The 27,370-nt window shown below is 43.9% G+C and overlaps 1 protein-coding gene across 1 annotated transcript; it reads right to left on the bottom strand.

Moving 5' to 3' along the window:
• Positions 1 to 293: 293 nt before the first annotated feature.
• Positions 294 to 13,310, bottom strand: sfrp5 (secreted frizzled-related protein 5). Its single transcript, XM_053436870.1, has 3 exons — positions 12,244 to 13,310; positions 5,782 to 5,859; positions 294 to 1,920 (listed from the first exon to the last, which is right to left on the bottom strand). Exons 1-3 carry the CDS (start codon positions 12,794 to 12,796, stop codon positions 1,592 to 1,594), a joined length of 960 nt encoding a protein of 319 aa, XP_053292845.1. The 5' UTR covers positions 12,797 to 13,310; the 3' UTR covers positions 294 to 1,591.
• Between the last annotated feature and the right edge of the window lie 14,060 nt (positions 13,311 to 27,370).

Below are 27,370 nucleotides of genomic sequence, written 5' to 3'. Positions count from 1 at the left end.
GTCTTTGCATGCATGTGATAGGCTGGCGACCTGTAACAGATTGCACCCTCCCCTATTGGCCAATATTATCTTGGATTGGCTCCACCCCCATCATGTCAGTGATGTCAATAGCGACTGAATGGACGAACGTTTTAAAGATTCATAAAATTCCAAGAACCAGCCAAGGTTTGAAATAATGTAAGATTTAATCCAGATAGTTGGGCCAGTAAATTATTTTATTTTATGAATAAGTGCACTGTGTCATTTAATCATAATGAAAGAAGATAGAAGAAACGGCACATTTCACAGAGGAGTTGTTTATAAAAATTTCAAATATATTTTATTCATTTACTTTTTTGTAAAACAAAGATGTATTTCAGTAACAGAACTACTTACAGGTTAACTGATTAGAAAATATCAAAATTTCATCTCTCATGTCTACGGCAACAGTGAATTCAGGCGTTATGTCTGTATGTAGGATTTCTGCTTTCATACCATAGAAGTTTAACTGAAGCAAAGTTTTTAAAAATGTAAGTACAAAAAAAAAGGAACATTTGAAGAGTGATAGTGAAAAATAGCGAGAACCAGAGACTTATCAACCCAACATTGTTGGTTCTGTCCAGAGTCTCTTTCTCTCTCGTTCCTTCTCCTTTATTCTCCACTTGTGTTCAGGAAGATGTCTTCTCTGCCTTAACCTCCGTCTCTCTCCCCCGATTCAAAACGCAAAAAAAATGATTCAAGTTTCCCTCTTTCAAGCCGCAAAAACAAACGGTTCTGTACAAAGTCAGTGAAAGCATCAACCTGTCCGTCAGTCGGTCTCGCTCCATCCGTCTTCTATCCCAGCAGGGAGGAAATAAAAAAAGCCCTGTTTCTAATGATCTAGTATTCATTTGAATTTCCTACTTTTACATCATTATTAAAACATACAGTTTAGTGGGTCGTCTACATTTCTCTGCTTTGCTGTAGCCGGTGTGTGCTCTGGCCCATTGCACAGCCCACATTTACTGTAGCGTCACCAGCGTGTCATTCCTCTCAGCTTTTCTTTTTACACAGAAACAAACTCGGCCTTTCCTCCTCCCAATTCTGTCTGTCTATAATCAATCAAATCTTTAGGCTCCCGTTTCTTAATGCTGCGGTCCTATCCATAACTTTGCTGTAAGATATCATACAAGTGATTGGTTCTGCTATATCAGAAAAGGAAAGGAGAATTGTTAAGGAGGTTTATTAAATAGTAAACAGTTTATTAAATAGCAGGGGGTAGAAGTGTAAATGTCAGTTTTTATTCATAAATGCCATAAATCTATGTTTTTTCTTGGTCCATATTTTTGGGGATGGAGCTGCAGAGCGTGCTGCTTTTAGAAACTCCGACATTAACATGCCTGATTTATCTCAGCGGATCAGAACGACCCCCCCCTTCGACGACCTGACTCATGATAAAGCTGAGAAAATAAAAGCAAGGCCCCCCTGCAACCCCCCGTCGAACAGAGTCGTGGGCTGGTAGAAGGCCGTGCAGGGGGGTGTGGGGTTCAGGGATGCACTAGTGGAACGAGAATTAGGATTTAACAGGGCGGAGTGTGGGGAGCGATCGTGGACTGTGCTGCGAGTCCACCGGTCACTGGAAGACGGTGTGGTAGGTGGGACACTGATGGGACTTCATGTACTTGATGGCGAACTTGAGCTCCTTGCTCTTCTTGTCCCACTTGTGGATGGACATGAGCAGCAGCTGCTGGTCCACCTTGCGGCCCATGATGAGGAAGTTGGAGCCCAGGCTGTCCAGCTGCGAGCACGGGCAGTTGGCGCCGTTCTTGATGTACAGGGTCAGTTTCTTCAGGTCCTTCTTCCTCAGCACGCCCTGCTTCAGCACCCGCTTTTTCTTCTGCGCTGCGATCAGCTTCTTGTCGCCCTTCTCCTTCTTCACCTCCTTAATTTTCATCTTGAGGGCTGAAAAAGAAGAGAGTGTTAACTTTTAAACTTGTTATGAATCACAGATATTGAGACCCAGAAGCTGTTAACGTGTCATCCTGATTCCACTCGACTCTGAGCAGCTGGGACAGTAGTTATTTTACACCTCTCCCAGGTGTCATCCTTTAACATCTCCCACAGCATGCAAATACAACAACCACATCCTGTGTGTGTGTTTGTGTGTCTGACTTCGGGGAAAACCATAAACGGTGAGGACATATTTATGGAGCAACAACAGAGGCAAGTTTTAGGTCTTTTGGCACAGGTTCAAGTCTTGAAGACATGATCTTGATGATGACTTTCTCCAGATTTTCACTTTCAAAGATGAACCTCGCAGCAGGAGATTCTCCAGTCAGACATAGTCACAATATGAAGGAGGAGGCCGAATGTAACGTATAAATCCTGCTGAGGAGTTTCCGTTTACAGCCCACCGACACTTGGGATGGACCAAATCACCAAAAGCTCTTGAATCACTTCTTTCCAAATTGACATCATCAGGGTCTTCTACATGTATGGTTCCTCTTATTCATCCTGAAATAGAGTTTTTGCTGGGGGCCTGGCAGGAAAAGATCTGGAGAAAGTGCGGAGCAGGTCTGAACGCAGCTTTATTCAGTGCCGACCCTCAAATGAAATGGTTTCAGGTCTTTTTCTGGGTCAAAACTAAACTTGATTGTTTGTGTTTTTGAGTGACGAATAGAGTGAAATCCAGTCTCAGGTCCAATCTTGCAGCAGTGAACTTCAGTTCAGGTTTTTTCGTGCTTGTTTTTGTTCCTCTCTTTGCTTTTTGTGCAGAACAGATAACCTCTGTGCTGTTTATGATTCCTAAATTTGTGGAGTTTGGCTAAAGCAAAAAAATCGGGATTATCCACCTAATGAAAAAAACGGAGGAGCGTCATGTTAATAAGTTATAGGAGAGATTAAAATTGAACTGCCAAGCATTGAGAGTGGAATTCTCTGGGTGAACTTTCTGACAGGTGAAATCAATCACAGGCCCGGGCAGTGGAGCGGGGTCGGCATGAAGCATCGCTATGTACCCAAGCCCCGCTGGAAGGCTGCCATTTCACTTCTCGCCGGCTCGTCTGCAGTTGCATAAACAGCCCAGGGTACACTCTGATACGAGCTCAGTGCATGTGAAGTGATAGCATGATCAAGAAGGTATGTGTGCGCTGAGTTCCCTTTCATCCACGTCCTGATTCGCATCCAGCTCCTTCAACTGAGGACGTGTGTTTATGTGCTGCGTTTGCGAGCCGACACAGACGAGCGTGTGTGAATGAATGCATTCATTTACACGTCCAGCAAAAAGATAGCAAGGATAAAATAATTTCCCACCATCGTTCACTTCAAATGTTCTGGTCAGTAGAGGAGGTAGCACTCGAACGTTTAACCAAAGTAAAAGTTTAAATTATACACAAATGTACTCAAGTAAAAGTACAGCGTGAACTTTTCTGCTTGAAAAGTAGGTACTTGCTTTTAAATATATTTCAAGTATTAAAAGTAAAAGTAACTGTGAATCCTATTCCTTTGCATAGCTTAGTTTTGGCCTCTTCTTAATATGTTTTAGTTGTTGCTTTACCAGTGATGCTTTAGCTGCAGGAGGCGGGGTCTAATGGGACCTCTCAGTTCTGATTGGATCCGTGGACTAATTACTGTTAATAATAATAATAATAATAATAATAATAATGTGAGCATGTACAGACATTTGTTATAAAATATATTTGCCGATATATGTAGGAGAGTAAAAATTAAAAGTACAAATACATGAAAAATGTGCTTAGGTACAGTAATGAAGTAAATGTACTTTGTAGCATCCCACCACTGGTTCAGCTCTATTCAGCCGCCCACTGTGCAGCCTGGCCAGTTTTCTGGTGACACGCTGTGGACACATCATTATACAAACTCACTTTTCTTTTTACAGTCTGCAGAGGAAGAGTAGAGGTAGAAGTTGATGAGAGGAAACGGAGAGAGAGGTGCGCTGTCATTTTGAAGCAGCACAGATCTTTCCCTAAGCTACATGGTGGGGCCTCTTCCGTACGGACCAGGTGGAGGCTGCACGTTCCTGCCAGACTCTCATCCCAGCTGCTTTTTCTTTTCTCAACTCTTGTTTTTTTTTTTTACCACGCTTACTGGATGGTACAACCAGGAATGTGGAGAGATCACACATCAAAAGTAGAGTGTAACAAAACACAATGTTTAAAATGCTCTCGGGGCGACCTGCATGAATAGGTTACGACATTCACGAGACGTTAGATCAAGCTGTATTCAGCTATCGCCCTATAGAGTAACACCCGGCCTTGATCTCCAAATCCATACGTCATGGTTATCTTGACGTCTCTACTCGTCCCCATGTCTCATCCAGTCATATAGCCAATAAAATGTCTGGGCTATCTGCCTTCACGTGTGATCATGTTTCATTCTTATGAAAGGAAAGAAACCGTGTGGTGCTCTCATTTTCAAAGATTGAGATGTGCGATGCTGCAATTAATCACGCAAGCAAATATCAGTGATTTGGTGGAGTCATGAGTGATTGCAGGGGATGAACATATGTTCTGGCTGCGGCCCAGAGTGTGAGCATTGTGCACAAAGATGTACTTTGTTGCTGGATGTGTTGTGTTTATGAAGTTATGATTTATAATGGCTCATCATCTGGAGGTGCGGGTAATTCCCAGAAGATTACGAAACTTGGTGACCTTTAAATTGCAGGTTACTCTGCAGACAGGAGCAATAGTGTGTGCAAGCAGAATTCCATCAGCTGCCGAGTACTGACGGGCCAAGAGCCTCCACGAGCAAATTTAATAATGAAATAATCATATTCTGACTGTGTGTACATTTCATTACTGCGGTGAAGTGGAAAGTCTGGAAAATATTGTTGAATGGACATTGGGGACTGGAAGCTGTTAAATTATTGAATTATAAGGAGAGGGATTTAGCTAAAAGAGGGAATACTTTTCTCCCCTTGTTGTGAGTTTAATAGAGACAGACCAAAACCAAAACAATGAATTTACATAGTGAAAAAAAAGAATGAAAAGCCCAAAGTGTCTTTTATTGAACTTAAAAACAGACTTTGGTACTGTACGATAAATGCATGATGATAAATGCATCATTTGTTTCACTGTCAAGCGACTGTGCTTGATATTCTAATGTGGATGGATGTTTTGACAGTTGCATTCCTGCTGTTTCTTTTTACTGTCCAACACAATGAAATGCTTCTAGTATTCTGTCTTCATACTTGTAACTCAATCTACTGCTGTTAGTGCATTTTTCCCGAAAATTTTAAGCCAAAACAAATTCTCTGATATGTTAATGATGGCACACGCTGAGGCCTTTAAAATACCTCTCCTCAAATAACACATGAAACGGCCTTGTAACTTTCAGTGAACCCTGCGCTGACTTTTTCATTCCCTCACTTTCTGTTGTGATTTAATAAATATAAACCAATGTGATTCTACTTTTTACTGGCTCACAAACCTATTCAGGTTCTTCAGGCTACAGATTGGGCTGGAAAATTATTTTGAAACCAACTTTAAATGCGCTAACCTGAGCCAGTTATAAGAAGGGAAATTTGCAGCAGCAGTTTAGCAGTCAGTTGCGCCACCTGTACAGCCAAAGATGGTTGTAGCTGCTGCATTTGTAATTCGTCTGCCCCCTGCAGGCAACGAGTTGTACCTTAATTCACTAAATCGGATGTTCCTTGCTTTGAATAACACTGTTTATACTAATCTTCTAAAAACTATACGTACGCTTCGAAACTTGATAAGCGCTACTAGCCGGACAGCATCGTTGAAAATGTGTTGTCCTGTGTTTACACTCAGGTTCCACTCTTTTTTGACAGCTGGTACTTACCGAAGTCACTAGCGCAGTAATGCTCCATGATGTTGTCGGCTTTCATCTCATTGTCGCACGGAGGGCACGCCTTCGACACTGAGGGCAGAGAAAAAATAATTACTACACCGAATCACATTTCATTCGGTGCTCTTATGGAGCCAGATTAGCGAATATCCAGCCGCTGAGTTGAGGTCATTGTTAGTCAAGTGCAGTCAGCAAAAACCAAAGCTGTGTTGGTATGAAATCGTTAAGCCCTGGCCACTTTTGAGGCACTTACACAAGCCCCCCCCTGACTTGTCACAGTGTATTTGCTGTGGAGCGAATATATAGTCCAGCCGGCCGACTGATGTTTGCCCTGCAATTACACTGGAGAAAGTGTTTTTTATTCTGGCCGCTGTATATTTTTGGTGGCGTGGGCTTGGCCGCGCAGAAAGGTAAACGCTGGAGCGGCGGCGGCCGAACATGTTGAAAAGTGATTCAGTAAACAGACACAGCCGCCATTCAGGCCACACGGCAACCGCACATTGTGAAACAACGAGGAAAAACCAAAGCAGCAAGTTCAGTTTATTTTTAACTCAAAATGTACGGGCATGCTCGCGCTGCTCAAAGGCATGTGTGATCTCACATGTTCAACCTCAACACGAGAGACAAGGAAAAATACTAATGTATACAGTGTAAAACTTTCCAAATATTCTTGGAAATATGATTAATCTGACCTTTCTCACCTCTCTCACTCATGCTGCTTCCAAAACATCTTTCAGAGAGCTCAACCTCTTCCCTCTTAGACACACACAGACATGCTTCATGCTAAATTGCAATTTTCTCCAAAGACTCTTCAATATAAAACTTTATTATGACAATTACAACTTAAACTCCATGTAATCCCAGGGAGACTGGTTGTACACATCTAATATCAGTCCACTCATCCCCCGAACAGAGCCTTGGGCCTATCGGGAGAATTAGGTATAACATCTGACAAGGCCAGACAGAGAGGGATGAAGTATAGAAATCTTCTCAAACCTATAGGATAAGAGAAATATGATTATGATTCTGTCTTTTTCTCCACGTCTCACATTTACTCACACCCACTCACTCACAGGACCATAGTAGCCCCTGGGTTAAGAGTCAGGGTTCAGAGGTTATCGCGCCCCAGCCTTAACCACAGCGTCTGGGCAGATAATGAGAGGGGTCAAAGGTCAGCATGCTCCGCTGCTCGGGTCACGGGGAGGTTGAACCCCCCAACCACAGCTGAGTGTATGTGTCTTGTATGTGCATCGGTGGGAGTTGAACCATGTTCTTGTGGAGTTACTGCCAATTTTCTCCTGCGAGGGTTCCCATGCTTTCACGGGCGGGAGACCTGCAGGACCTATACAGGGTCAGGCCTCTAATTGTCTGGTGCTGACGTGAAGACTGGGACAAGAGCATGGAAACACACACACACACACACACACATATACACACACACAAACACACTCAAACTCACACACGCACACACAGATGAAGAGATGCCAGGACTCCTCTGGATTTGTCTTGTTTTGAATGATTGCCTCGGAGCTGTTGCATCTTATTCAGACTCCACAGGAATTCATTCTGGTTTCACAGGGGTGGTACGTTGGCAGGAGGCCCAGTTGCGCTGATGCCAGAGCATGTGTCAGGAGAGCGCAGCCCCCCCTCCATGAAAACTTAGCCGAGCTTGGACCGAAAACCAGCGCTTGGACGCCGCTGAGAAATCAATTAAGCAACAACTGCCCTCCTCGCGGTCGGGTCTCTGTCGGGGGGGGAGAGCCGTCATGTTCTGATGGAAATCACTGATGCGTGGCTTTGGTGTGGTGTTTTTTAGCTGGACACGTTTCCACTCTGCAAATATTTGGACATTAGCTCATTAATGTATTTTTGCCATTTTTGAAAATGAGGGGTCAACTTTGGACTTTTCGTCACTTGCACACCGGATTATAGACTTAACGGCAGAACCATTAATGTTCCCAATCACAGTGAAGAATGTTCGAATATTTTTCTGAGGCTGGGAGTCAATGAATACGGATAAGAGGAGAAGAATGATGGGAGCAGGGTGGGTAGGGAGGTGGTCTGTTGGAAAGTCCTGCTGTTAATCCTCAAACTCCGAGCCAGAGTGGAAATGACAGATGACAAGATTCCAGCAATTTCACTCCACAGAAGGTCACAGCACTGAGGTTCATATCACTTTCTCCATTTCAAGTTTCTTTTCGTCTTCTCTTTAAAGTGACCTGGTTTATGTAGAGATCCTTCATGAAAACAGGGAAAAACAACCAACACCCTCAATATTAGAAAAACACTGATTTAAGAGAACTGGGAAGAATAGAAGGTTCCACTGTGATGTCATCATCATCATCATAATTTTTGATGTAATTGCTTGTTGAAGGAGCAATTTGCTGTGTGTGTTTCAATAACTCAAATTCTGGTCATCATTAAGTGACAAAGCCAAAGTCAATTTGTCATTACACTCTCTTTCAAACTTTTGTTGGAAACACGCACTTTTTACGCCCTATCCTCTGCATTTTGGCCTAAGTCCCTAATTAATAAAAATACCTTCCAAAGTGCAGATTTTCAAAAACTCAATGACACAGCTAACTCTGTACACGCCCACTATTGCACAATGGTAGCTATAAACCAATGTCGATATATTTGGCTGGGTTTAAGTTGACGTTTTCTGCCAAATTTAGCATTATCTTCATTATCGTCTGCCTCATACAACGGATCATAGACGTAGACTTTATCGCCACCTACTGGCCCGCCATGTTTGTTTGAGGTGTTGTAGTTGTTTCCTCGTCTGGATTGAGATATTTTGTAAAATTACCGTCGTGCGGATGTAGAGGGTTTCGGGAAGTGTAGACAAAACCTTATAATCAATTTTACAGTTGGGGTAAATCTTGGTTAGAGTATGAGCAAAGTTACACATACACACACACACACACACGCCTTCTACACAAAAGATGTAACAGTATCGTCATGTGATCTGCTAGCATGTCTTGTCCTCTGCAGCCAAAGCATTAAATCGTTTTTTTCCATGTAAAGTATGAGCGAGTCACTATCTCATGCCTCATTTGGGCCCTTAAAGTTATGAGCAGCAACACTTATGACATAAAACGGTACTGTGCCGGGAATGAAATGTGGCGTGTGATTTATGTCAGCCGGCTTAACATCTGTTTAAATGCAGCATGCAGACGGTCAGAGGAGGAGCTACACACGGCCCGCAGCCGGCCCCCGGGGCCCCTAAAGCCCGGCCCGCTCCTCGCGTCTGTAGGAGCCCTGCACACAAGAGAAAACACGGTATCAAAAAAAGGCCCGGGCAGTCTTCCGTGCACCGACCACTGGATCACATTTTCCCTTTCATATAGCAGCCAGGGCCACATGAGTAGTGCCCATTGTGCTGCTGGGGACCTGACAGCGCTGCCCGTCTCCTTTAGCGCGGCTGTAACTTACACTAGCCACATCAATGAGGACGGCGAGGACAGACAATATCTTTCACACCGTGCAATTTCAGCCACTTTCACGGGACAACGTGCATATTGTCTCGAGGAGCATTTTTCTGTGGAAACACACAATTTGAGTTGTGCGGTTGCACTAAAGCAGAATTCTTCTTTCAGTTATCAAATCTTGTTATTATCTGATGCTGACAGTTGATAAAGGCAGCATCATTAAATCCACACACTGAGCTCAGCTGGCCTTTTATTCTCCCTGGATACCTCGGTGCTTCTTTTGTCAGCAGGCAGCTTGTCTTCCCTGGTGTAATATCTACAGACTTGTGTTTCACACATTCACACCCCGTGGGCCCCAGTTACACACACCCGAGCACCTTCACACACACACACACACACACACACACACACACACACACACACACACACACACACAGCTTGGGCTCAGAGGCTGGTGGTGGTCCACAGTTTCCAGAGGAGCCCTCGAACCGTACCGTATCATGTAATTGCAGAATAGCTCAGATATCACCGGGACAAGAGGAGCAGCAGGTACAACAGCACTTAATTCATGTGATCGATCAACTCCCCAGCATCCACCTAGATCTCCACAGCAGTCCTTTTGTACATGAACCTGTGCAAAGAGAATCGTCTGTGTTCTTTTGACACTGAGGCTTCCTGGGAAACTCACTTCTACGAAAATTCCTTTTTGTTATTACTGGCCATGTTTGTGTGTGTGCATGTACACCTGTTTCTGTGTGTGTGTGTGTGTGTTTTAGAGCCAAAAGCTTGTCCTCAGGATGGCCTCGTCGGAACATCTGAGAATCTCTACCTCTTAAGAAAATGTCAAAGACCGAGCCTCTGGGCTAGAAATGATATGGGTTAACTCTCAGTTTGAAATAGACACATGCACGTGCACAGACAAACACATGCACACTAATTAAACTTTTGAACTTAACTGATACTCCCTTTTAACTCAACACGTTTGTCTGTGTTTTTTCTGCATCAAACTGCTGATTAACAAAGATCCCTTTATATTGTTTTATTGATCTCGCAGCACTTTCTAATCTCGCTGCCTCAGCTCATTATTTGATAAGAAAGGATCAACAAACCCGGTGTGACAGTTTGAGCCGCCTGCTTCTCTTTTCACACATCTTGATCAGGGATAGTTGCTGTGAACTTTTAGAATATCAAAGAATAGTTTTAGTTAAGGAAAACATTTACTCTATAAATCGGACCATACTCTAACAGGAACATTTCAATCAAAGTAGATGAAAAATGACAGTAAATGGTTAAAGGTAAGAAGTGGCATAAGAAACTGTTTTCTTTGAGTCGGGCTTGAAAGCAGAGAGGCAGACACTCTATGCTGCAGGAAGCAGCTTTTCTCCTCGTCTGCGTCTCTTTACTTTCCGGCTCCCCTCTCCTTTTCTCTCCTCTCCACTCGGCTCTCTCGGGGGACAAACAGACTTTAGCTATTCCCATTCTCTGCCTGCCTCTCTTGTCCTGTCATGTCGACTAATTAGCGGGAGCTCAGTAATTGGCCTTCTAGCTAATTGGCCTGCCGGCTGCCAGACCCAACAAAAGCTGAGCAGGCAGGGACACAGTGGGGACTGTCCCCCTCCGCTGCCTCAAGTCCCTCATCAACTCCCTCTCTCCCCCTCTCAGCTTTTGTGAAGAGGCTTCTTAAGTAGTCGCGGTGCACACAAGCAGAAACAAGCACACACACATGCACTCACACACCTATTTCTCAATTTAGTTCCCAGTCACAGCTCATGATTGGCCCATCTGGCCCCTTGACTCTCCTGTATAAAATTGTAAAGCAAATCTTTCTCTTAGAACCAGCAGTGTAATCACTTTTTATTCTAATTTGATCCTTCTCGGGTTTATTTGTTTGTGTACTGACACTTTGCAGACCAGCTAGTGAGTTGCATGCATGACTTCAAATGGGACATTCTCCATTCGCTCAGTTGTTAGATTGATTGATTAGCTGTTGATGGACGACTGCTGATAAAGCTGTCTGTGTGTGTGTTTGTGTGTGTGAGTGTGTGTGTGTGTGTTTGCAATGCACATCACCTTTTCAGTCAAGATTTGTTAACATCTTGGGGCATTTATCTTAACTGAGTGAGGGGTCCAGTTGCTGTAGTCTCGGCGTCTCCTGTGTGCGTCTCTCTCCGTCTGTCTCTCCCTGAGGCGTATATGTAAATGGCAGGGAGCCATCCTAAACTGTCCAGTTACCCGAGAACTTTCCCCTGTAACCTCCTCTTGCCCCCGTCTCCCTCACTGACCTCCTCCGGTTCGTCTCTCACTTAAAACTTTTATCTGGCCTCAGCGCAGTGCTGGGAAAAAACCATGTGAGCCTCGAAGCCATTTCCAAGCTCCCACTGCTGCTGACTCTGACCACTCGTCTGTCTTATCAGTTTTGTTGGTGACGTGAATCAAATTCCTGAAATGTGCAATGCATGCACGAACTCCCTTGTTCCACATTTGTTTAACATGTGTTGATAGTATTTTATTTCTGCATGTGTCTCTGCACTCAACAAAAGTCATCGGAAACTTTGCATCGGATGTGTTATCTGAAATACATGCAGATACATGTATCGTTTACCAAAATCCAAGTGGCAGACTTCTCAATCTTTGTAATTTGCTCGATTTAAACCCTGACCTGAACAAAAAAATTAACAATACAGCATGCTTTTCAAAGTTATATTAAAAGTATTGTTGATGTACCTATTCCACTGAAACTGATTGTGTTGTAGTTAATGATCTTCTCACATGACATTTTGATATTAAAATTAGAGCTTGTGCAAAATGTCAAGTTAATGTTTGAACTCCCACAAATTAATTTTTTCTTAGTCTTCTATTTGTCTATCACTCTCTCTTTCACTCACACAAACACACACACACACACTAAAGCCATAAGTTTGACAAGTGACTCTTTAAAGCTGTACTGACTCAAGTGTTTACACTATTGTGGAGCAGTATGTTTGAATGAAGGTGTGTGTGTGTGTGTGTGTGTCGGTTGCCCTACCTGGTGGCTGCGTCACATGATTCCCAGTGAACTGCATGGGGATGCAGAGGTCGTTATCAATGGGGAACTTGTCACAGGTCAGCATCTCCGGCCAGGGGAAGCCATAGGTCTCCATCACCGGAGCACAACTGTCCCTCACGGCTTCACACAGCGAGCGGCAGGGGTAGATGGGTCTGTCCAGGCACACCGGCGCAAACAGCGAGCACAGGAAGACCTGGGTGTCAGCGTGGCACCGCTTGGCCAGGAGCGGCACCCAGCTGCCCGCCTGCTGCTTGACTTCTGGCATGGTCTCGTGGTCCAGGAGGTTGGGCAGCCGCATCTTCTTGTAGCCCACGTTGTGGCACAGGCGCAGGTCAGCTGGTATGTCCACACACTGGGGCTGCTTGGTGTAGAAGCGGCCATTGTGGAAGTTGTCCGACTGCCAGCTGTAGTAGTCGTACTCATCTGCGGCCGAGACGGTGAGGAGCAGGAGGGAGAGGAGCGACAGGCCCAGTGCCAAGCTGAAGGAGCCCTGGGTTAGTGACCACCTGTGGCTCTTTTGTCCGTGTGCCATGCCTCTCTTTGCTCGGACCAACAATTCAAGAAGGTTGTATCCGAAAAAAATCTCCAAAGTTACTCAGTAACAATAGAATGCAGACAGAAGACAGGAATAAGTGGGGCAGGAGTACAAGCTGTAATCCCTTTTCTCTCTCCTGAGTGTGGACGCAGCGGATTGAAAAACAAAAACTGTTTAATTCCCTCTTTCCCTGGATTGTTAGCCCTGTTAACCTCCCTGAAACACCTCCCCGGGTGTGTGTGTGTGTGTGTAAGAGTGTGTGTATGTGTGTGTCAGTATGTGTGCCTCAGGTGGTGCAGTGGGGAGGCTGCAGCCAAGGAAGGGTGAGCACACGAGCAGGACTGCTTATCTCCTAACTGTCCCTTTGCACAATTTCTCTCTCTCCTTCCTCGTCCCTCTCTCTGTCTCCAGCCCTCCCCTGCTCTGTGTCTATCAGTCTGGAGCTGTAATGAGGAGCACCTAGGCTTTAAGAGGCAGTAGCGGCTGCTTTCGGCTGGTGCCTGCCCCCCCCGAGCAGAGTCCCAGACCACTCACCTTCCTACTGGCCTCCCCTGGACTCCCTCACAACGGCCTCGGCCAATCACAGGCCCGGGGGTGGATCCCAGTTGCGTGCAGGACACTCCTCCTGTCGCTTATCCTCGACAAACCCCTCCTCTAGTGCAAGTTAACATGAGCAACAGAAAGAGAGAACAAACATTGGCAGGTTCCTCCAGCTGTATGTTCATGTAACATGTCCGAGACTCTTTGGGAAGAAAGACAAGGAACGTTCATCACCCTCCTTCTAAGTTACACTGTTTTTATACTCTGGTAAACTTTTTAATTCCTCTCATTAATCAACCAGCTCCTCGTACGCTGCTCCACAGAGAACAAATGCTGTCTGCTTGCTGTTTAAGCCTGCTTATTGCATTAGCTCAAAACAGTCTGGAACAACACAGGCTTAAGCTGGCAGCAACTCTGAGCAAAGTTAACCACACACCTCTGCACAAGCACCGATCTAAGTTCAGGCATCCAGAGACCAAAAAGTGAATGAGGTCGGTGGGAAGGAGCTGTAGCGCGGGAGAGCCCAGGTTACCGGTCGGGCAGCTACAGGTGGTTTACCCGCCCTGTGCCAGTTGTGTGTGTTGGCCGTGAACAGAGGCACGCTGCCCCTCCGTCTCTTTCTGTCAGGGCAGCTGACACAGTGAGAGCCCCTCGCCTCGGCAGCCGATTCACCGGACTGGCTCACATTCACATTCAAAGGGCTGTAGCATTGTGAGCAGGATGTGGGACTGGTGGCTCACACAGAGGGTGTTCTTGCAGCTCACATTTGATATGCGTCACGCATTAATGCTTCCCCTGATGTGAATGGGCTGAGAATGCAGGTTCATACAAACCACTGTAAAGTTTGTTTGCCGATTTTATCACGATGGAGCGGGATTGTCCGGACGCAGTTTGGAACTTGCTGCAGCTGGATAATGCTACAACTGATATGAAGCTAAAGTGGCTGCAGTTCCTTTAAAAGTCCTAAACTTTCCTAAATTCACATTGAATGTGTCACCATGGAATCTCACCTTGAAAATTGCCCTGTCAGTCTCAATATTAGTTCTGACCAACACTGTGTTGTTAATCCATTTCTGCTTAACTCTAACCAGTGAACTAGCCTGCTTGCTAGATATAAACATGGGGGAATGGGGAAAAGTTAACGATTAGTGTCTTGAGTATGAATATTAGGGCCACGTTGGAGAAAGAAGTTTGTGAATAAAGTTGTAGTACTCCAAGAATAGAGTTGTCCTTGAGAAGATACTTACTATAGCAATAAGGAATGTTGTAATATTAAGAGAATAACCTAATCGTTTTATGGGAATAGAGTGGTAATATTACAAGGCTAAAGTCATGATGTTGTGACAATAAAAAAAAAAGAACCCACCCTCCCTACTTCTGGATCCAAAATCTTGAATCAATCTCTTTTTTAGACTATGAAACCTCTTTGAACATTACGCAGATGTAACCAACGATATAAAGTCGCCTGAAGAGTGACGAGTTCACGTGGTGGTTAAAGCCAGCACATGGAAGTCCTTATAAAGCAATTGTGCTGTTTGTCAAAAGCCTTTCACTCTTGGGAGAAAGGATTTTTTTTAGCTTTTTATAGCTGTAGATACCCTGAAATAGACTGGAGTATATTATTATTATTATTATTATTATTATTATTATTATTATTATTTTTATTGTTGTTAATATTATGTGGCAGTAGAAACCGAGAGTAGGACAGTGTGTGTGTATGAGTGTGTGTTTTGCAGACAGTTGGAGGTGCACTTGGATGAGAATCAGGGACAGTATTGTTCTTTGCCTGTAGGACAGAAGATACAATTCCAGAAACAGCAGGCAGTCCATAAAATCTAATTTAATCAGATGAAATCAAACAGATAAAAACATGGTTTAATATCAGGTGACCGGGCATAAAACCCTCCAGTAAACATCATCCAAGCTCCCATATATTTTTATAGTGTCTTGGCCTCAATTAAACCTATTTCCAAATCCAAGGGATGGTGAATAAGATTACAGCACCATCCAATCATTTTTTTTTTTATTTGGGAATGGAGTTGAACATGATGCAACCTTATCTTTCCGAGCTACAGTTGAAATCCCTGTTGACTTATTGGTGTGTGCAGATACCTCGGAATGATTTTTATGGGAACTAATAATGCCGCCAGCAGAGCAAACACGCTCAATCTTCTCTTGGAGCAGTTTTCATAACCTGCAACATGGAAAGATGAGATGGCGTCAAGTCAAATTCACCCCAACGATGTCGTCACGATTAAGAAGAAAGAACAGCTGAGTGCATGCACAGTGCTGCTTTGGTTTTGATAAGTTTATGGCCAAGGCTCATTGAGCATATTTCCTCACCTCTTCTCCATCACTCCTCGTGTTTTCATTTTCCAAAGTGTTGTGGTATTTACAGATAGAAACTACTCTGCTAACCTTTGCACTGCAGCTAATCAATATTACTCACAGCTAATAATCTCTGGACCTTACTCTCTCATGAAGGGGTGGTGAGATTGTCTTGTGCACGCCTCGCTATCTCCGCAGTGCAGCGCTGACCTATTTTAAGATCGCTATAGCGTTTCCTCTTGATACAGGCACAGTGTACCGCCGGTCACAAAAGTGTCTTTCATGGTAATCAATCCACAATGGTTGTCTCCTCTTGTTCTCTTTTCTCTAACTGGCCCCTGTGGCCCCCGGCCAATCAATTCCACTCCACTTTTAGTTTCCAGCCCTCTGATTGGACGAGGGCCATAAGATTAGGTCCTGCCTGTATTGTTGGGCCTAAAGGTTTAGCACAGTTGAAAAGAGAGTCTCAGCAATTGTATGAGTGAGTGTTTGGAGATGGTGGTGGGTATTGGTCGTGTGTGTGTGTGTGTGTGTGTGTGTGTGTGTGTGTGTGTGTGTGTGTGTGTGTGTGTGTGTGTGTGTGTGTGTGTGTGTGTGTGTGTGTGTGTGTGTGTGTGTGTGTGTGTGTGTGTGTGTGTGTGTGTGTGTGTGTGTGTGTCAGGGACATTCAAAAGAGGAAAGGCTGGAGGGTGTGGGCGAGGTGGTGGCCAGCCGCCCAGATATGTCCTCCAAGCAGAGTTTGAATTCCAAACCACACAAGAAGATGGGGGGGTTAGGGGGTGGGGGGTCATGTGAAAGACAAAGGACATATCAGCACACTACATGTACTTCTCTGCTGAACTCAAACACAACCTGACCTACGGAGAAATGCATTCGATGTGACCTCATTGTGTTAGTATATATCTACACTAATTGGTTTTACACAATGTTACAGCTGCTTTTTAATGTAACACGGAAATAAAGAAATATAGGTGTTTGTTTTTATTGCCCTCAGCAAAACATCGCGAGATTCGAAAATCTTAGAAATGTTTCAGTATGTACCTGCAATATACAACATGGAAATAAAAAAAACACCACACACACAAACGCACTAACGGGCGTGCACAGCTATACTTTATATATATTATCATTTGCATTAACCTCCATTTGAAAAGCCTAACCAAAACCTTATCCCTAACCCTAACCATAGTCGCTACTTGCCCAACCCAAACCTAAACCTTAACCTTAAAACAGGTCTTCACCTTAAGAACGTGACATTCATGGTCACATTATGGGGACCTGTCTTCCTCAGGTCCCCATAATGTGACAGATGTAGGTCCCCACAACATGAGTAATACCTGGACCACACACATTAACAAACACATATTCTCTCTCTCTCTCTCTCTCTCTCTCTCTCTCTCTCTCTCTCTCTCCCCCCCCCCCTCCAACAATAGGGATTAGCTTGCAGAACTGTCAAAATATGTGAGAGCAGTGTCTCCCAGAAATAGTTTTTTCTTAGTCTTCTCATTGTCCATTACTCTCTCTCTCACACACACACACTCATACTAACACACACAGACTGTAACTGCAAACTGTGTTCTTATCTGCCATCTCAGCTCACCGTGGTGATTTAACTCGTCATGGTTCTCGATTGGAGGATCATCAGATCATAGTGAGAAACACCTGAAGTAGCGTCCACTGTTTGTTTCTTCCCTTAGTCTTTGTCCCACTTATAGTCAAACCCCTTTACACCAAGTTCTAGATTTCAAAATGAGCCGTATAATCTGTAAAACCTATGATCTGAAATTTAGAATGGAATCCATGAGTAATTAAAGCTCGTTGGGTAATCTAGCCTCTTATCCTGCCTGTTTGCAAACATTACCAGCAGGGTCAGTCAGTCCACAGAACACAATGGCTAAAGATCCATAATCCTGTGCACGCAGACACACAAACAAGGAGAGATAAATCAGAACTGGCAGCTCGAGAGCCACCAGGAAATATCTGGCTCGTATTGTTTGACCGATTTCTGCCTGAGGTCAGCTTGTTCACAGAGCCTGAGGCCGGGAACGGCTTCGTCAGAGGGGGCTGTTGCACGTAGTTGCTGAAATGCGATGAAATTATGTTAGAAGACTTTAGCACCACACAGTCACATAGTGCTAAACCCGTAGATGCCTGTAGCACATGGGCAGCGGTGAAGAGATATGCTGACAAGTGTTTGCTCTCTGCTCTCTTTGGCCCTGTTGCGCACAAAATCACCATCGCCCGAGTGTTTTTTATTTTTTTTTTTACACCTCATGTTTGCTCTTTTTGTCCGTCTGTTTACATGTGGACTCCGGCCTGTCTCTGTTGTTCCTGTTCCAGCTTCGGAGGCTTCTCCATAAGACGTCAGGGCTGACACAGAAGGGTCAGAAGGTACACACACTCAGACAGTTCCACCTCCCTCCTCCTGCTTGCTCACCACACACACACAGACACACAGACACACACACACACACACACACACACACACACACACACACCTCCCTTCGCTGTCAACTTAAACCCTTACAACTGGCTTCAGTTTCCCTTAATCAGTCTTTGTAAAGATGCTTTGACCAGATCACCGTCATGGAACCCCAATGTAAAGAGACAGAGAGGAGAAAGAGATCCCCAAACTGGGGTGGAGGGCTTTTATTTAGTATGTGTGTGCGCGTGTGTGTGTGTGTGTGTGCGTGTGCGTGTGTTTGCACTTGCACACGTGTGTGTGTATACATTTGTGTGTGTCCAACCTCCTGTCAGCTTCCAGTAAAAACCTGTGAGTGATGGGAGATTTCCTCTGAACCTTGTGACACGCACACACACACATACATGTGCTGACAAACACAAGCAGCAGCCTACCTCTAACTGTCTGTGATTGTAACAGGCCCAGAGCTGATGGCTGTCGTCAGTATTTTGGGTAAAACCTGCTACCATCGTGCCAGACTTCACACAATTGGTTCATTCATTAGCATGAGCATGCTTGTATATCCAGTTCAATATCTCTACATAGACAAAAAATGTGGGGCTCCAGGTGGGGTATGTGATAATATGATAATGTATCTAAAAACCAAACCGGGTGGGCGAGCATGTTGTCTCCATGTGCACAACAGCGGTTCCTCAAGAATGAGGCTGAGACGAGCGCAAACAGTAGATCGCTCGACAAGTTTAATTTTTTTAACTTTAGAGGCGGAGACATTGGCTTGTGCTCCCCTCCATCTATTGGTCACTTGAACACTCCAATGCCCAGCCTATATCTGATCTTAACCCCGCCCCCATTCATTTCTCTGTTCTTAGTTGTGTAAAGTTTGTGGATCATATATTCAGCTGTCGACACAAAAGCCGATTAGAGACTAAATAAACACGTTGTCTTGAAGAAGCACGGCTGCAGAATTTAGTCGACTTCGCGGGTTCAAATTTGGGAACTCTTAATGGCTAATTTTTTTAAACTTCATTACAGGCTAGAAAGAAGTGAAGAAACCCCCCCCCCCCCCCCCTTGATATTTTTCTTTATCATTTTATCTTGTTATTTTAAGATGTGTGACGGGGGCTCCCTTCAAAGTAAAAGATTGAATTTGAGGATTCGACAGACGCCCACAGATGCTGCAATGCCCTTTCTTTTGTGGAGGCTTGGGAAACCTTGAGTCAAATTTTCAAAGCATCTTCACGTTCACATAAAAGTAAATGTAGAATACATGAGCGTGGGGCTCTTTGAAACGCTGACGCGTTTAAAAAGGAACATTAATTGTTTTAAAACTCACCGGATTATTTATTCTTTGTGGTTCACAACCTGTATGTGAGTGTCCACTGTACAGCTGAGCAGGTTACTACAGCTCTCAGTCTTTAGGGTAAGTGTTGCTGCTGGTGTTGTGAAGCCGGGGGTGAAAGAGTTGTGTTTTCAGGCCGTTACTGCGAGACCTGCTGTGATTTATGAGCTGTAGACTTCATTGTTAAAAACTTTCCTGTCACTTTATCTGTTTGTGTGTGTCAGTGTGTGTGTGTATGTTTGTCTCTGTGTGTTATCAATCCATCTGCTTGTCTTTCAACATATAATCCCAAATATGTCAGCGAGGACAGTGAGAACCCACTCTTCCTCTTCACACTATCTCTCCATCTTTTAGTGTGGTTGTGTGGTTGTGTGTGTGTGTGTGTGTGTGTGTGCGTGTGTGTGAGTGCGTGTGTTTCCACATACCCTCCCCTCTCATCTCTGTAATGACCAGGGTCATCAGTTAAGGATCAGACCTCACCTCTGTTGAGAAATAGAGAGATAGACGTTTCAACAAACAGCGAAGGATTTTCCCGTATCTCGGTGGAAGATCGTGTGATAACATTTTTGGGCTGATGGAAGAAAAGGGCTCGGCATTTATGTTACGTTCAACACTCATTACTCTGAGTCCTTGTGAAAGGTCTCTCACTCACTGGGCCGCTGTAAAGACAAACACTGGATCAGGCCTGTGAGATAGATCTGCTGATTATCCGGAGATTTATTGTCTCTTCTGAGCACCTACTTCATAAGCGTCTCTCTCTCAAATGAGCTGGAACACTTGAACGACATAATCTAAATGCATCTGATCTAACAAGGCTGATGACCGAGCACTTATTGTAATGGATCATCTTGGGAATTGTCCCATACATTATCCACGCCAGTGACTTGGTATGCATATTTCTATGTTACCCCATTTTTTACACTGTTTTATGAGTGGGCCCACAAGGTTATTTTCACAACCTTTCACATTTATCAACATGAGCAATTCTGACACAAAGTTAAAATCAAGAGAGTCAGGGCTTTTTTTTTATGGTGCCACCGCTATAAAAATTGTGGATGTACTCCAGTAATCAACTTTATGGACACAGTGACAGCACTCTGGGTTGTTTAAGATTCAAATGAAATAAAGCTCTGTTAGGTGGAAAATGTGAAAACTCCAGCTGAATCCAGCCACACAGGTTTATCTGAGGCAGTTCAAGTTCAGGAAATATAAAACTAACTGAACAATTCGATGATTCTAACCCCACCTTAATTCGTAGTTATAATAAACTCCATTACTTTACATTAACTTGGGAGGTGTTTTTGTCCAGAGTGACTCACAGTAATAATTGTGCTCTGTGTCAAAGGCCAGAGGAATAGCTAGAAGAAATGGAAAGTTAGTGGGAAAGATTTTTAGTCTTTTTAAACATCATAACTTATCTGTGAAGCATTTCTATTGCTGCATTCACACTGAACACAAAGCAAACGTTTCTGTTGCATGACTCACTTGTGTTTACTTGTGGTACAAGAACAAGCAACGCAAGTAAACACAACCTGCTAATATTCGCCCCTACTCCTCTGGAAAAGAGGAGAGGATGACAACGGCTGGATGTAACTACAATTGCTGCATTGTACTTGTTGAGGAAACACGACAAATCACTACACAATATATATTTGTATTGTTATGTAGTTGTAAATTACAACCTCTCCTGTTATGGGACAGTGCTCACCACTGTGCCTTGTGTGCGTGTGTGTAAATAATAGAATTGTGCTTCCAATTTTTTAATATTATAAAAAAAATGAATGCATGAATTAAAGAAAATGTGCATGTTATTCACACATAGTGGACAAGCTGGATAGAGTTTCATTACTAAATGTTCTTCCATAGGATCTATACTGTACTTATATGGTCCTTGAGCAAAGTACATGATTGGAGCTGTTAGTGGCTTGTAGCAGCAGCAGCAGACGCCTGAGAAGTACAAGTGAAATGTGCATGAAGGAATGTGACACATTACATAAGACCATGTGTCCTGCACGAGCCCTGCCCAAATAAATGAAGGTTAGAACAAACTAGTTAATTGTTAAGCACAATGGTGCTTTTCACTAATCCAGTGGGCAGACATGCTACTGCACTGTGTTAGTGGAAGAACAGCAGTCTCCCATTGGCAGCGAGGCAGCTGTTCCAAAACCACTTCATCTGTCCTCCTCCAGTCTGGTTACCATACACCTCTGCTGGTTTTGGACAACGCAAACTTTGGAATAAGAAAAGCATAATTCTCTCCGCTCTCTCTCTCTCTCTCCTGCTCGCTCACTGTGTCGCTGTGTCTCTCTCTCTCTCTCTCGCATGCACATTACCCCACACATACCAATTTGCACAGATGAAAAATGTCAAGGGCAGACCACCTGGCTGTTCCATGCCTGGTCAGAGGAAAATCTTCCTGTCTTCATCAATGAGGCGCAGTGTGCGGAGCGTGCTCTGTCCCACTCACATATCACAGCCATTAGACAGGCATGTGTTGGGCAGGCTCCAGGGCAGTGCCTGCCGCTCGGCTCACTGAAGTCCCATTCAAAGTAATCCACACCGGCCCCGCCAATTTCACAAGTGCAAAAATGTGTAACGGGGAGAACTCGCAGTGTTCAGATGATCCTTGGGTGGATCCAGTGGTGTGGAAAGGTCTGTTCTGCGAGCTCAAGTGCTGCTGTGTCAGATGGAAGAAGCACTAAGGGACATCAGGGCTTCTTAGAGTTTTCCACTCGATGACCTGGCAACCGACCACTTACACACACAGATCCTTAGAAGAGAGACAAAATAGAAACACAAAATAACAGGTATATATTAAATTTCCATGCAAATTACATGTTAACACACTATTGGTGATTCAAAATTTAACATATTTGTGTCATTATGGTCCTGAGGAAGGAAGGAAGGAAATGTAGCAAACTTGTAACAGGTCTGTCACAAAAATTATGGAGAACTGACGTCGAGGGGAAGTAGATGCACCTGATGCAACTTTCTTTTCATAATTTGTGATAAACGATAAGAAATTACAAAAGTTAACACAGTAAAACATTTTACAACAGGGAATTTAAGCTGTAATCAATTCAAAGCAAACACGAAAGCATAGAATACAGACGTCTATCATTTTAAGACAGCTCTTCTAATATAATTCCCCAGAAAATATTAGTGTTGGGGTTCAGCTTAGTAAGTCTAGATGCTATGATGCAGTGATTATTAATCAGAGGTCAAACAAGTGTATCAAGATCATCTTTATGGACGCTTTTTGTCCTGCGTATGACTGATGCAACATTTTACTTGTTTGAACACTTTAATTAAGAATTAAGTTTAATTTGTTTCCTTGATTTTACCTATTTTACGATCAAATTACAAAAATAAACCATGTATCAGATCACAATGTGAAAATAATGAAAGGCATCACACAGAGTTATGAACCTGGAGTGAAATATCTGCTGAATCTGCAGCTTCTGTCAGCTTTAGAGAATTTAATGGAGTCTCAGCTCATTGTTCAACCTTCAACTTTATTGCTCTGGTTCGCTCTCAAAGATCTTTGTGATTTTACAAAGCCAAACATGTGTCTGAATTAGTGATCTGTCTGGCTCTGGTCTTTTTTTCCAATGATTTTGTATCCTACTGTGTCCATGGCCCTCAGTCTGGTTGCAATCGCTCTTCGAGGCAGACACATTTACAGTTTGCTTCCCTCAATCCACAACACTTTCATAAATATGAGAACTTAACAGTGTGATTTAAAGTAGTGATTTCACATGACCCCATTCAAAGACCCTGTAGGACTTTCTTTACTAGAAAGAGCTTTAGGCTCTGATGTCCTGGTTGTCACAGACCTGTCCGAGCGAGGTGAGGAAACAACACGAGCCGCTGCGGTTCCCTCTCTTCTCGAATCGAACTCTAGAGGCGCCAAAGATCACACAACATGACCTGGTTTCGGACTGAAGTACACTGTAGCTTCCCTTGTGGCACTGCTGCCATTTCCAAGACAAAGGTTGGAGGATTTCTATGTGTGTGTGTCTGTGCTGTGTCATTCTAGATTAGCAGGCTAAACTCGGCACTAACTGTAATTAATCTAAATCCATCCAGATGGGGAACGCTTTCAGCTTCATCTACTAAAAAGGAAGAGCCATAAGACTCGGTTTCCGTAGGGACTTTCCTCTCATTCTCTCTTTCCTTTCAGTGACAGTAAAGTAAATGTGGACAGGCTCTGAGTCACAGGACTGCTGTTCCCCTCCCTCCGTGGACTCAGCTCCTTTCCTGGCACTGACCGATACTCTTTCTCTCTCTGTGTGTCCTCTTCTTTCTGGCAGGTGATGAAGACGTCTCCTGATCCCTCTCTGCACCTTCATCTCTGACCGTCCCCCCCCCTACACACCCTCCTGTGATCGTCTCTGTCTCCACATTCATTGCTCTGGCCGCTGCCCCGATTATTGTTGCAGCCTGGTTACACTTTGTGCCACTTGACAGGTATAATCCCCCCCCCAAAAGCCCTCTCCCCTTCCTGTATGCTGACTGCTGTCATCCTGGATGTATGGCTTTTTTACAGCACTAATTGTTTCCATTGGATAGGGTACGTTATACATTAGCCATGGTGCTGTAGCTCTACAGACGTACAGTAACCACTTTGTCTAGTCTTTACCAAATTTAATATGACCATAATAAATTGAGGCTAAAATCCCTCTTCTAGACATAAAAGGACACATTCATATATAAGTTTGGTTTATTAGCCTGGCCCGTTTGGACAAACTCAAAAAGACAGAAAACTCCATCGACTCCATCGATCATCACAGCTGGAGAACGAGCTCTCACCTCTGTGAAAAGTCATTCTTTTACTGCGGACCTTTAAAGTGGAATCTTGGCAGAGTGTGAACCCCTGCGCAGCGACACGACCACGTTCAATAACCCCTTTTCATATTCTGCGAGATCCCAGACAAATTTTTTAAGGTCTTTTTTCTTTTTTCTTTTTTGTGCTTCCATATGAAATGGTCTCATTGTTGGCTCCAGCAGTGAAACCATCCCTGCAGCTTCGATGCATTATCCTGCTACTCCTCTCCTCGAAATGCAAACCAGCTTTTTGAGCATGTGGACCCGGACGCAGCGCTGCCAAAACATGGAGTGCAAATCCCCCCCCCTTTTCCTCTCTTCTCTCGCCCTCTCCTTCCTGCCACGGCCTCACCTCTCTTTCCCTTCCTTGAGACGCCGAGAATGTAAATAGATTTATGCTGATGGCTGACAAGTGTGCTAGTTTGTCTCCATCACTGTTGGGAGACGATGGGACATTTGGAGGACGGTTAAACCTCATGTTCCTTTGAGCCAGAGAACAGGAGAAGGTGTAATTTCCTGAGTCTAAGGCCCAGGTGGTCTCTAAAAATAATCTGGGCCCTCACAGTTTGGAAAATGGCTGGTTGATTAAAGGTGGCCGAGCCAAGAAATTCTCTGATCTGGTCTGAGGCCACCCTGTGTGGCTCAATCTGTGGACCATGCTACTAAGACAGCCGGATGAATGGATCCACATAAGATCGTTCAATCAAATAGGATCAGTCCTGTTAACATGCCGGATTTTTCCCATTAAGATCCATAAATTATCCTGCGAAATATGTGAGAATGTCGAAAAATATTAACCAGAGTAGAAGAAAAAATATTCCAGGATCAAACACCCTGAACCAGATCCTCACCAAAGTGTATTGGGTTCTTCCCTGACCGCTACCACATCCTTCTATCAGGTTCTATGGTTATCCATCCAGTAGTTTTTGCTAAATCTTTCCTACAATCCAACCAACAAACTAAAATGGCACTCGGCAGAGAGCATAGGCCCAATAGTCCCCTTAAAGGGATAGTTCACAGAAAAATTCAAATGCACTCATCTCCTCACCAGTATGCCAATGTAGGGGGGGGTGGTGAAGTGTTTGAGTCCACAAAACATGTCTGGAGTTTAGCAGTAAACTTTGTTGCAGCAGAATCCAATACAATTGACGTCAACAGACCTCAGACATAATAAAACAACTGAAAACCATAACATGTCTCAGAACCGCTCGTGTGGTGTCATCCAAGTGTCTGCAAGCCCCAACATTCAAATAAATGTTTTCTGTGAACTATCCCCTAAAATACAATCAAACTGCAGCAGATTTCACACACTCATAGAAATCAGAGACCTAAACATGCCTGACTGTGCTCACATCAAGAAACCATCAATCACTCGCTGTGAAATCAACTACAGTGTTGAATAATGTCTCAGAATATTAAAGAGTGTGAAAAAAAACTAAATCAAAAATGTAACGGGTTCTTCCGTAACAAATACCTCATCTTTTCACTAAGTTACAGGGTCATCAAACCTGTTGTTGTTTGTATCTTGCTTCCAAACAAACAATCAAGAAGAGAAGGGTGAAAACAACAACTCCTTAGCGGAACTAAAAGTGACCTGTCTGCTCATCCCTGTAATTAGAGGTAGGGAGTCTGGGGAGTTGGTGATGGTACACGTGTGCAGCCACGCTCTGTTCCGTAATTAGCCAGCGTTTCTGCGTCTGGCTCTGGCCGGGGCCTCGGCGGCGGGCCTCGTCTCGGAGTGTGTGGAGCACAGAGCACTTCAAAGCAGCAGCAGCAGACCGGCAAAGACGGCGAGATGACTGGGGAGATAGAGAGGGATCAGCACATGAAGGGAACCGGAGGAGGACGCATATCTCTGTGAATTACACTCCAGAGAGAGAAAGACGAGAAGAGTGAACGCACTGCATGCTGAAGTTATTATCGTCTTCCTCTCTTCCAATCCCCCCCCCCCCCCCCCCCCCCCCCGTTCAAAAAACGTCACGTGTGTTTACGTTTGAGCTGTGAGAATTGAAGTTCCTGTGATTGGGGGGGAGGGGGGGGGGGGGCTTTCTGGTTCCGCGTTCTTTGTGTCAGTGGTTGCTTTTTATGATTTTTTTGGAAAAAAAGAATTTACGGTAAAATGTTAACGTACATGTCTTTGCTTCTGTCTCACACGTCCACACAGCTCAGCTCCTCTGATTGAGTTTGAATGAAGCGGCCAGCAGTTCTGGGAAGAAGTGGGCAGGGTCCAGCTCCGTGCGGCTGCTTCCAAGTATCTGTGATAATACAAAGCCTGTGTGAGTCCCTGTGGGTGCTCACGTCCACATCATTGTGTCGTTCATTCATTTGTGTGTGCTTGCAAGCTTGTGTGTGTGTGTGTGTGTGTTTATAATGAGGCCTGATGTTCACCCTCCACAGAGAGTAGAGCTTGACTTTTTTTTTTTTAATTTTCAGAGCCTGGAAGTTGTCAAGAGTCAGTGTTACTGAGCTTGTTATCGTTGCTTCATACTTGAGTTTTTCATCTTTTCTTATAATCGAGACGTCCATGCAGGTGCAGCGGATGAAAAAGTCAAAATACTTGGATTACTATGTTTTTCTCTTGCGCAGATTTTAATTTTAGCCTTTCACATCTTTCACATTGTTTTTTATCGATACTTGTCGTGTTTTCCTTTGCTGTGATTGCAAAGCAGTTTGTCTCACTGTCAACATCTAACTATATGTGTGGTTAAAAAGTTGGGGTCTGTGGTATATTATCAGGGTTCTGCGAAAAGCTTCCACATTCACCCATTAAATAATCATCATGCAATTTGGTAATTTTGAGAAATGTTACGTCTAATATCGTTCTAAAACATTTACCTTATGTTGTTCTTCCACATAATTAATGAGTGTAAAAAACTAAGGTTATGACAAATAAGGGACATGAAGTGGTCCCTGGGATAATTATTGTTTTGTTAGGGGGAAAAAATTGAGAACTTAACGTCCTTTGAGAATAAGTTTGATTGCACAAACATACTGATTATTGTAATTATTTAGTATCCTCCGCTCACATTCTTTGGCTTTTCCCTCCAAACTGAGGCACTCTTTTCTCTCTGATTGTTCATTTTGATTAGGTCATTAAATAAGTTATTGTGGCACT

The sequence above is a fragment of the Pleuronectes platessa genome, chromosome 12, assembly GCF_947347685.1.
Source record: "Pleuronectes platessa chromosome 12, fPlePla1.1, whole genome shotgun sequence".
NCBI lineage: Eukaryota > Metazoa > Chordata > Actinopteri > Pleuronectiformes > Pleuronectidae > Pleuronectes > Pleuronectes platessa.
Note: the sequence above shows the minus strand (reverse complement) of the source record. Positions and strands in the feature narration are given on the sequence as shown.

Excerpts from the sequence above, each read along its gene's own strand:
- sfrp5 (XM_053436870.1), bottom strand. The coding sequence starts at position 12,796 with ATGGCACACGGACAAAAGAGCCACAGGTGGTCACTAACCCAGGGCTCC. Across the intron at positions 5,860-12,243 it reads TCATGTGACGCAGCCACCAG|TGTCGAAGGCGTGCCCTCCG; the intron begins GTAGGGCAACCG and ends CTCTGCCCTCAG. Across the intron at positions 1,921-5,781 it reads TTACTGCGCTAGTGACTTCG|CCCTCAAGATGAAAATTAAG; the intron begins GTAAGTACCAGC and ends CTTCTTTTTCAG.